General features: G+C 37.8%; 2 protein-coding genes across 3 annotated transcripts; one reads left to right on the forward strand and one right to left on the reverse strand.

Moving 5' to 3' along the window:
* The first annotated feature begins 446 nt into the window (after positions 1 to 446).
* On the forward strand, positions 447 to 4589 carry LOC110905169 (plastidial pyruvate kinase 4, chloroplastic). Of its 2 annotated transcripts, none has more exons than XM_022151059.2 (5): positions 447 to 568; positions 1601 to 1692; positions 2024 to 2439; positions 2644 to 4254; positions 4345 to 4589. In XM_022151059.2, exons 2-5 carry the CDS (start codon positions 1639 to 1641, stop codon positions 4481 to 4483), a joined length of 2220 nt encoding a protein of 739 aa, XP_022006751.1. In that variant the 5' UTR covers positions 447 to 568; positions 1601 to 1638; the 3' UTR covers positions 4484 to 4589. The 2 variants fall into 2 exon arrangements, with proteins under 2 accessions (XP_022006751.1, XP_022006752.1); XM_022151060.2 differs by having other exon boundaries at positions 482 to 605.
* Positions 4590 to 5543: 954 nt separating this feature from the next.
* Positions 5544 to 8364, reverse strand: LOC110905170 (pentatricopeptide repeat-containing protein At3g49170, chloroplastic). The gene has a single exon (XM_022151061.2). It carries the CDS (start codon positions 8304 to 8306, stop codon positions 5760 to 5762), a length of 2547 nt encoding a protein of 848 aa, XP_022006753.1. The 5' UTR covers positions 8307 to 8364; the 3' UTR covers positions 5544 to 5759.
* Between the last annotated feature and the right edge of the window lie 3765 nt (positions 8365 to 12129).

Here is a 12129-nt window from a genome sequence, read left to right on the forward strand (position 1 = left end):
GGGTGCATCGCGCAGGTGAAAACCAACTAGTATATAAAATGCCAAAATGGTCACTAAGTTTAGGTCACTTTTGCCAATTCAGTCCAAAAATGAAACTTTTTTGTATTTCGATCTCTGAGGTTTCATTTTTGTTGTCATTTTCATCCATATGGCAAACTGGGTTATAATTTGTGAAGTTCACCTGTCAAAAAAAAAAAAAAAACAGAAAGTTTTAACCCAGTTTGCCAATTGAATGAAAATTACAACAAAAATGAAACATTAGGGACAGTTTTATTTTTTAACTGAAGTGGCAAAGTTGCCTAAACTCAGGGACCATTTTGGCATTTTACTAAAAAATTAATACTAATAATAATGATATTAATTATTAATTTTATAAGAGAACATCTAAATTAAAAGAAAAGAAAAGAAAAATGTAGAAGTGGGTAAAAGAAAAAAAGAAAGTTGTAGGGTATTTGTGTTTGTAATAAAATAAAAAAGGAAAGGGCAATTAGGGTGTGGCTCGTGGTGGCCACACTCCTCTTCATCCATCCATCCATCTTCAACCTCCAAAAAAAGAAAAGAAGAATAGGTGAAATCTCTGAATTCGTTTAATTAATTAATTTCAGGTTCTGTTCTTGAATCCCTTTGGCTCTGATGTTATTGTTTAGATTGGATTCCAATTTCCTAGTGTGAATTCATTCAGAATTTTCAAAACATATAAAGCAAACGTTTGTTTAGGGCTAACTCATTTATTTACATCAACATAACAACAATTAAAATCATTCTATATGTTATGTTGGATTGGAGGGAGTCTATTATATATATCAAGTGACTCCTTTCTTTCAATGTTTTATATTATGCTATGCTATTCTGTTTTCCTTAAGGTAGCGTTCGTTTCATGGAATGGAATGGAATGAAATTAGGAAGTTTTTCTTTGTAAAATTGATCTTGGTTTGGGGAGGGAGGAATTTGAAATCCAATGAATTTCTTTAATCAATGAAATTTGTGACTATTTCAACATTCCATTCCATTCCTTCATTAGAGTGAAGGATTTCTAAGGAATGTTGAAATAGTCACAAATTTCATTAGAGTGAAGGATTTCAAATTCCTCCCTCCCCCAACCAAGATCAATTTTACAAAGAAAAACTTTCTAATTCCATTCCATTCCATGACATGAAACGAACGCTACCTAAAATCACGCAGTTTGTTGGAAGATGATTGGAATGGAATAATTTATTAAAAGTAAATAAATTAAAAGGAAATTACTTGTTCTTGAGATGGATGTCTGCTACCTTCCTTCAACATTTTGTGCTTTAAAAAACAGGAATCCTTCTGGTTTTCGGTGTTTAATGCTAAGTATCCCCTTTGGTGTGTGTAAGGATGAATATGCTAAACCTATATATATTCTTAAATTTCCTATGGTACTACTAACAACACTCTTTGGGAACGCCTTGTGATTTTTTTTCAACATTTAAACTATAGGTGTTTACATGTCCTACACTGACCACCATTTCTTCTTCCTTCCTTTCTCTACTGCATATCATTGCTACTGCTGTTCTGTACAATCATTTGAAGGTCGAATCTGTGTATACTAACCAACCTCATTCACTGTTATGAGCAGGTTGGATATTCGTCTTTTGCTGAATCCTTATCTTGTAGATGAAGTTCGGGGCGGCTTCACTCGGCCCAATAACCAACCATGCCTCATATTGTGTAAGCAGACAGACACTCAAACTTAATGCTCAAATTTATGTTTAAATTCCTGATCTAGAAATTGCCAATTAACTTACATTTCTTCTCTTCTAACTACAACCTACTCATTGTGTATAAAACTATTACCATTCACAAATGTTAGTCTATTGTGTTTTATTGTTTCATCGAATTGTACTTATCTTTCTTTGTGATTGATGATTTTCATCATATGCAGATGGCAACAAAAATTTCCTTTCGTTCTTAAGTAGATAGACTTCACATATATTCTGTTTTCGCCAATCTTTTTTATCTGGAAATTAACACACCTCTTTTTTTGGGACAATATTTGCAGGGCACTAACCCAACTGAAGCATTGCTGTTACGTGACAAACCTCTGCACTTGTCCTGTGGACTTGATGCTAAAATACTAGTTTCAAGGGGTAAAATGTTCCAGGGTTTAAGGAGACACAAACAGGCATTTTCGTTGACGTTTATCGTATCTGCTATTCGAAATGGAAAGGATGAACATGAAAGCATCATAGGTGCTTACTCTGATGATCAGTCACTTACCATCTCAAAAAGTAGTCACAAGGCTAATGATACAACAAAGGAAAGCGTTGCTTCCTCATTATACCTGAGTGAAGATCACTCACAACATGCTAAAATTCTGGAAAACCATGGAAATCTTCTAGATAAACTAAAGGCTATTCACATGCATGCTTTAGCAATGGAACAGTGGAATGCTTCTCGACTTAAACAGTGTCACAGGTAGGCATTTATTTATTTTGCTTTGTCACGCTGTTCCATCCTATTTAGTATACTTGATTATGTCACACGGAATCCAAAATACATACAGTAATTAAGATTTAACGGTAACTATTAACTTGCAACCATTGGTTTTCTAAACTTTGACATGCATAAACACACATGTGGTAAATATTCTTGCTGATTAACTAGTTCCTGTATCTACAGACGGCATGCCATGAGTGCTGCAAACCTGATACACTATTTGGCTCTCAGAAGCCTTGATGTTGACCAGATAAAAGATGACCTATCTTCAGTGGGACTTTTGAACTTGGAGACAATCAATCCATATGTAATTGCAAGCCTTTCTGCAGGAATCCAGATGTTAGAAAACCTAAAGTCCACCTCTTTAGATGGTAACGACAAAGGTATAACCAGTGACAAAAGTGAGTTCACAAGAAGTATGATGATAGACAAGGCAAATTCTAATCGGGACTTTCTCATTGGTCCACTTCAAGATGAAAGAACTCATATCATGGTCACAGTTGGTAGAGAAGCCATATCCAATGAAACATTTATTAATGATGTTCTTAAAACAGGCGCCACGATCATTCGTATCAACTGTGCTCATGGTGATCCAAGTGTTTGGAGTGAGATCATCAGAAGAGTGAAGATGAACTCTCAGATGCTGGAGAAGCCATGCCGGATTCTCATGGATTTGGCTGGACCAAAGCTGCGAACTGGTAAGATGAAACCTGGTCCATGTGTCCTGAAAATATCTCCAAAGAAGAATGCGCATGGAAACATGATCAACCCGGCCCATGTTTGGATTGCCCCAAAAGGAGCAGGCCCACCACCGTCTCATGTATCTCCTGATGCGGTCCTATACGTGGACGCCCAAGATTTTCTCACAAAGCTCGAAATTGGTGATACCATTAAGTTCAGTGACGCGAGAGGAAAAAAAAGGTCGCTTAAGATTTCAAAGAAATTCCCTGTTTTCAATGGTGTTGGGTTCATGGCGGATTGTACAAAGACTTGCTATGTTGAAAACGGAATGGAATTATATATCAAAGCGAACAAAAAAAGGGCTTCATTTGGATGTGTGGTGGATGTTCCTCCTACAGAGACATTTGTTAGGCTAAGAGTCGGAGATTTGCTAGTGATAACACGAGATAGCTCAAACGAAGAACTGACTTCTTCAAAGGCTGGCACTCCTAGAGTGACTTGTTCATCTGGGTATCTGTTTGACTCAGTCAAACCAGGAGAGCCTATTGCTTTTGATGATGGAAAAATATGGGGAGTTATCAAAGGGACTAGTATATCAGAAATAGTTGTTTCCATCACTCGTGCTGGTCCGCGTGGTACTAAACTTGGTCCAGAGAAATCTATTAACATCCCGGAGAGCAAAATCCAGTACGAGGGTTTAACTTCAAAAGATATTGTTGATCTGGAGTTTGTAGGCAGTCATGCAGACATTGTTGGAATTTCATTCGTCCGAAATGTGAATGACATTGTTGTGCTTGAGCAAGAGCTTAAGAAGAGGAAGCTTGAGCACTTGGGAATTGTTTTGAAGATTGAAACAAAAGACGGGCTTAAAAACTTGGCTGTCATGATTTTAGAGGCAATGAAGCTACCAAATCCTTTGGGGATTATGATTGCTAGAGGCGATCTTGCAGTTGAGTGTGGGTGGGAGCAAATGGCAGACATTCAAGAACAAATTCTGTCGATATGCAGTGCAGCGCACGTCCCTGTTATTTGGGCAACACAAGTACTGGAGTCGTTAGTGAAGACTGGTGTGCCTACTAGAGCTGAGATAACAGATGTGGCGTGCGGAAGAAGGTTATTATTATTATTTTTTTTAATCATAGCATCTGGTTTAGAAGCAATGATTGAAGGGAAGGGCTAAGCCATATTTTGTGTTTGTTGCAGGGCAAGTTGCATAATGTTGAACAAAGGAAAACATATTCTGGAAGCAATTGCCACTTTAGATACCATATTGAAAAGCAGCAGCTCCACAAAGGTGAAAGCAGAAGTGAAACCTCTTGTATTATCCAACCGCCTCTCTTGATTCTAGTGTTTGTACATAAACTTCATCTGGATTTTGGACCATTCAATACTAGTAATTACTATAGCTATCATATTTTTTTGCACTTTTCCAAAGTTTCAAGCCTAAATCGATGGTTCAAAGTTGTAGTTTCAAGACTACAAGTTCATCTACAATTACGAATGTTAGGGGTATATATTACGCCATGCAACTCTCTAGACACGATTTTTCTATCAAATCCTCTTTAACCATTTTACGACATTGTAGACCTCTTTTTAAAGATTGCTGAATTTTTTAGATCACTTCCTTTCACGCATAACATCTGAACCAGTAAAGGATGCATCCGTTTGCAGAAGTCGCGATTATTGAGAAAATAATAAATACTATTTGAAACTGAAAAGCAAGTGGACAACTTTTACCAGCAATGAACGCATAACATTAGTTTTAGCACCTGCCAAACCATACTGCCACAGCCACAAGAGGGCATTAGCCCCAAACTCGTTAGCCCTTAACGAGCTGCACATGAAAGGGTGTGCGGGTCGACTTCTCTCCGCCAATCACATTCAAACACACACATTTGTATTTTTTTTTTCTTTTATTTAAATATTAATTAAACCACTACATGATAGTTAAATGGTGAATTAGTTAAAGCCCCTATGCCTATGTGGTAGTGACATGGCGCTTTAACGCCCCCTTCCATGTAAAAGCACAACGCCCAGTCTAAGAACTGAACCTCATAACACACTACCAGACTCAGCCACCCGCTTAATTCCATATAAATAGACTACGTTCACCAGTTTAACAATATGGAAAGCTAATCAAAATGAAAACACAAGTTGCTTAGTTATTAAAACTAACCTCACCGGGCATGTAAGAACCTGCTGTCATTACCTTCTAAAATAATCAAACAATAAACATATTACCTAACAAGCTAACTAATCAAATGTTAACTGTTACCCCTTCTCCATGGCTAACTTTAACAGTCAAAATCATTAAAAAAATTTAATAACATTTTCTCTTATATTGTTTGTGTTTTAGCTACATTCATTAAATCCAAATTTTGGCTATCCCCGAACCTGAAAACTTAATGGTAACAGTTTTCTGTATATTGCTTATTGTTAAACTAACATGTTTGAATAATGATAATCTTTCCCTCTATTGTTAATAGATACATAGAGTGAAATTTACATACATCCATATGTTCACCAACTTACACCAGCAACTAGAAGAGGCAGCCATGGATGAAACACTTGGCATCTTCAAGTTGCATCTTTTAAAAGCTAAATTCGCCTGGAAATCATCACCAATAATCGTTGCAAGAACATGAGCCATTCTTAAAATGGTGAAATCTATTTGAATCTCTAACCACAATTTCTCTCCCCCTTGCCACTGATATATACTTCATTGCAGTATGACAATCTCCACAAACCCTAAGATTCTTAAACACCCTTATCGGTTTCGTTTTCGACACACTTATTAGCCCAAACGCCACAGCAATCTTCTCACTATGTTGAACAAGGTATCGCTCTTTTTCTTTCTCATCAAGTTCATGAAGAACAAAATCTGTATCAGGAACGTAACCTAGTTTCTTTATGTCAATTACCAACTGATCTAACTCCTTGTATATATCATGTGCACGGGGGTGACATGTATCCCCTACATAGAACTTGTGAGCTTGGTTTTCGGCTTCTATCCAACTGCAGCCTGCTTCCTTGATCAAGTTCCTTTCTTTCATGGTCTTTCGGATTTTGACCACTTTTTCCCATTGACCCTTTGAAGCATAGAGGTTGGATAACAGTATATAAGCAGATGGATCATTTGGATCCAGCTCAGTGATCCTTTTTGCAGATAACTTTCCCAATTCTATATTACCATGGACTTGGCAGGCTCCTAGTAATGTTCGCCATACCAAAGCATCAGCCTTCAAAGGCATGGAGTCAATAAAGTCAACCGCTTTTTCAAGAGAGCCCGACCTTCCTAATAAGTCCACCACACATGCATAATGTTCCATCTTTGGGGTTATCTTGTGGTCACTATACATTGAGCTAAAGTGTTTTAAACCCTCATTAACCATCCCAGCATGACTACAAGCTGATAAAACAGCAATATAAGTGACTTCATTTGGCTTCACACCTGCTTCAAGCATTTTATCGAACACTTTCAAAGCACTTTTTGCTAGACCGTGTTTTGCAAACCCCGTTATAATTGACGTCCATGATATTACATTCCGTTCATCCATTTTGTTAAAAACTCGAGCAGCTGCTTCTATGTCACCACACCGAGAATACATTGATATCAAAGCATTACATACCCTTTGGTTTGAATCAACACCTGACTTCACCAACTGGGCGTGCATTTCCTCACCCTTTCCAACAGCACCGAGACTGGCTGCTGCGCTTAAAAGGCTGGCAAACGTGAAAGAATCAACCCCTGTTTGAGTCTCCTCAAATTTATTAAACATCTTAAGGGCTTCATCAGAACTCGTATTTTTGACAAACCCATCCACAATGGCATTGTAAGAGATTAGATTCTTCTCGAGAAGAAATTCAAAAGCTTTTTGGGCATCTTCCATGCTACCAGATCGGGCATACATGCTAATAAGAGAATTGCCAACACAGTTCACAGACACGAGACCAGATTTTACTGCATGATTATGAACTTGTTTCCCGATTTCAAGATTTGAAAGACTGCCACATGCTTTTAAAAGGCTGGAATAAGTGAAATGATTTGGTAAGACTTCACCTTGTGTGATCATTTTGCAGTAGAGTTCAATTGCAGTTGCATCAAGCCCTCCACTTTGCACATATCCTGTTATGATCGCAGTCCAAGACATCACATTATGGTTAGGCATCCGATCAAAAACTTTTCTAGCATCCTCCATAGGTTCAGTAGTTGCACACTTTGCATACATGTCCACAAGACTGCACCCAATATAGACATCCATACACAAACCTGACTTAATCACCCAAGAATGCATTTGCTGACCAACCGACATAAATCCCAGTTCAGCACAGGCGGACACAACGCTACTCAGAGTAAAGCGGTCGGGCATAAACCCACAAGATAGCATACGTGGAAACAATTCAATCCCATCTCTATGATGTCCCAGTTGCGCATATCTAGTTATCAACAAAGTCCAAGTAACTGAATTTCTCTCAGGCATTTTATCAAACACCTTCCAGGCAGAGTCCAAGTCATGAAAACCCTTAGCATACAAATCAATGAGAGCACACCCGACACAGACATCAGACTCAAAGTAGCCCGTCTTGATCACAAACCCGAAAATGGACTCTCCCATGAAAGCATGATCTCGGTTACAAGACGCCTGGATGGCGGCGGAGAAACAAAACTGATTTGGGTACTGTCCTCCATGCATGAGCATCTCAACAAATGTGAGCAAAGCTTGTGATTCCATCCCGTTATGCGCAAAGCAGGATATCATGGCACTCCAAGAGACCAAATCCCTCAAGCCCCCCATGGAATCAAATATAGCTTTTGCTGTAGTCCAATCCCCGCATTTAGAATAGAAGCTTATGAGGGAATTGAGTACAATTGGGTCGAGTTTTAATCCAGATCGGTTGAGTTTTGAGTGAAGGAGTTTACCAAGTTGAAAATTGCGGGTTCGGATGCAGGATTTGAGGAGGACGGAGAAGGTAGTGAGGTCAGGGGTGAGGTGGTGGCGTTGGGTCATGACATCAAGGACTGAAAGTGCTTCTTGAATTCGGCCCGCATTGGATAAACTGATTAATCGGTCCTTGAGTGGTTCGAAATTGGGATTCTTTAGGGTTTTGGCGGGGGGATTTGTTGCTGCCAAGTTGGCGGGGGAGACAAGGGAGAGAATTGGCATTCTCAATCTCAAAAGATAAACAATCCTGTTGGCTGGTTGTTGAGATGGTGAAGAAAGAAAGAAAGAAAGATAACGCAATTTAAATGCAAGGTATGGTGGTAAGCATATTTATTCACTCAAAATTTATACATACAAATAATTTATTTTTTCAACTTAGTTAAACATGAATAAAAAAATCACACACACATAACACTTAATTACTAGCAGAATTTTTCCACTCGTACATAACAATATCGGTATGAAACCGGTATTCGGTATAGCTACCTAAGAGCACCCATAACAATGGACCAAATTCATCCAATAGTATGTCATATCATTCCAAACCATTACCACTTCAAACCCTCACTTTTTCCTCTAACAATAAACCACTCTAAACATCCACCTCATTATTCACGTCAACACTTTTCATTTTATATGTACTATAATAATTAACATGTATAATTATTTTTATTATTAAATAAATTAAAATACGCAAATTGTATTTAAATAATCCCAATTTTCTCAATTTGACCGATAATAATTCCAACTCAGTTATTGGCCGATAATAATCCGAACCGTTCCACTTTTGGCCGATAATAGTCTGCATTGTATATAGGTTAACGGAGTTAAGATTTTTTCTGAATTACAAACTGATGTTTTAGGGCTTTTGATTAGAACAAGGATACGAGTTGATTGATGTAAAATTTAACTCGAAATACTGCCCCCAGAAAACGAAAACAGTGCTTCAATCCGGGTGTTTAAACTTTCAATTAACATAAATCAAGCCGTTTGAAGCATCGTTTCGAGGTAAGTTTTATATAAATCGACTCGTATCTTCGTTCGGATAAAAAAATCCACAAAACATCAGTTTGTAATTCGGATAAAAGCTTAACTCCGTAAGCTATTTTTAACGGCGGATTATTATTGGCCAAAAGTGGACCAGTTCAGATTATTATCGGCCAATAACTGAGTTGTTATTATTATCTGTCAAATTGAAAAAGTTGGGATTATTTAAATCCAATTTGCCATTAAAATAATAGGACTTGTAACAATTATTTTTATTTGTTCCATATCGTATTTTTCTTATTTAATATAAATTCAAATAAATTAGTAAAAAGGAAGATTTAATACTTAACAATGGCTACTTTTCCAACAGCTAGTTTTTCAAGCGATTAGTTTTACAATGGCTAGTTTTTATTGGCTATAAATTAAATTGGTATTTCAAGCAACATGTGTATTTCTAAATTAATAACTCGCTACAAAGATTCATAAAAAGGCAACAAACCCTTGGACTGAAGAAGAAGAAGAAGAACAGATGACTCTTGTCAGGTCTTGGATGGACCTATACGAGGACAGGCGAGTAGTGGGGTCAATTAAAGAACCCTTATTGGTCAGTTCTGTTTTAGGCATAATGGAAAACATGAAAACATACCTGATTGCAGCAGTACAGGCCAACAGAGAATCCAGATGGAGACACAGCAATAAGGTTCGACATGATTGTCATCTTGGTATGGTTCCTCCTTAGGGTGCAATCTAATGATGGTGATGATAAGAAACCGACAAGGGAATCAGTTATGGAGAGGGAGGCGAGATTGATGTTATGTGCTATTAGGGTTTGTGAAATTGTCTAACCCCTTAACCTCCACATTATTCTCCTTATATATGCACCCAGGAGGAAACCCTAATTAGTTAATAAGGGTAATTAGTGTGACAACTCGAGTTTCTGACTTTCACTTTCGCATTAAATGCGCGTTGACTTTGACTGTTTAGTTGTTTGGATTGTGGACTTGAAATTGTACGCGTTGTGTTTTAATGAAACGTATTGTCGTTTTGCCTATATGTGATTAAACGCTGTGGTAGAAAATAATATTAGAATTATTATTAAAACACTTAGTCCAGATTTCGAAACATGACATACAGATCGAAGGATCACGAAAGATAACCTTAGGTTCGAAGGATCTCGAAACATACCCTTCGAGCAAAGATAGGATCCTTCGACATCTTTCGGCCCGAAGGATCACGAAACATATCCTTCGACATCTTTCGGCCCAGTCTTTCTTATGGGCTTGGCCCATTCCTGTGATACGTTTATAAACGTGAATGCATGTAAACCGAGAGTTACTTCCAAAAACCCTAGTTCCCTTGTGTGTGTGTGACGGCATAGCAGACCCATTCTCTGTTCGAAGGATTTCATTCCGTAATCCAGATTTTCGGTTAGTGTCTATATTGATTTGTGATTTACGTGTTTTGTTCTTGATTTCGACATACTTGGTTAATCTATTATGTAACTGCATGCGAAATACATGTTGATCTGGATTGATAGGATCGAATGCATAGTATTGAATGGGTTGAATGATATTAATTTGATCAGGATTCGAAAACAGATTGACATGTTAATAGTGTTCGATTTTGTGATACGTTATGCTAATCGACTGGATGATATACGTATATATGTTAGATAGTTGAACCGAATGATGATTATGTTTACATGACACATAGATGATGATTCGGATTGGTTGATGATTGATTCTGTAACCGTTAAATGATTTCTGGGAATGATAGTAACTGTCGTAGATGATCTTGTGCCTTCTGTGTAACGTAACTGATGAAATGTGCTTGTTAATCGATAACATGATAAGATGGATTAGGGTTTTGTGGTAACTGTCTATGAATGAAAACTGTTGTGACCGAAAGATACTTGCTACTCGAAACATAGCTGTTGTGACCGAAAGATACTTGTTAGTCGAAACATAGTTGTTGAGACCGAAAGATACTTGTCCTTCGAGCCATAGTAGTGTTGACCGAAGGATAGCATTGACCGAAACATAATTAGGTTGACCGAAAGATGACAGTTGGTCGAAAGATGACATTAGGTTCGAAACATAACATTTGGTCCGAAAGATAACTGTGATAACTGTTGACCGAAAGATAAGGGTGGATCGAAAGATATATGGTTATAAACATACTTTGAATGATGGAATGTATGCTTGATTTATTTGGCATGCCATGCTTGGTGATGAACGTTAACATTTGTATTCGTGCACACTAGCTGATGATTTAATGTGAAATAATACGTGTTGTGCCGATATGCAAACTGACTGTTATGTGAACATTAAATTGCATGCGTATCATTGTGAACATGAACTGATTTGTTATACGTGCATACAATAGGACTTGATTAATTACTTGTGAGTGCATAACCTAGCATACCGAGCAAACCAAGGTGAGTTCACACTCTTACCAAGGCATGGGATTCCCGGGGTGTTGGGAATGGGATTGAAAGGATAAGGTTGAATAGATACACTACTGACACTATGACTAGACTACCATATCACTATCCTCGGTTGTGAAGGATACTTATACTGATCACTATCCTCGGTTGTGAAGGATACTTATACTGATCACTATCCTCGGATGTGAAGGATACTTATACTGATCACTATCCTCGGATGTGCAGGATACTTATACTGATCACTATCCTCGGTTGTGAAGGATACTTATAGATACGAATAGTCTAGTGGTTATACAACGTGGGAAGCCCCCACCAATAGAACGTACTAACGGCCCAGTGGAGCCACCTGTTACAAACGAACTTACTATTACGCATTTATTTTCTGTGAACTCGCTCAACTAGTTTGTTGATCATTCTGTTACATGCCTTGCAGATCGTTAGGTACTTGGAGCTTGCACTGCAGAAGCGGGTCGTTGTGGGCAAGGATCGTGGTCTCTACGTTGAACTATTATGACATTTAAAACTATTAACTACTGTTGGTTTATTTACCATGCTTCCGCTACACTTTGAAACTATGGTTATGTTTGAACACCTATCGTATTGAATGGATGG

Source organism: Helianthus annuus, chromosome 14 (assembly GCF_002127325.2).
Source record: "Helianthus annuus cultivar XRQ/B chromosome 14, HanXRQr2.0-SUNRISE, whole genome shotgun sequence".
Lineage (NCBI taxonomy): Eukaryota > Viridiplantae > Streptophyta > Magnoliopsida > Asterales > Asteraceae > Helianthus > Helianthus annuus.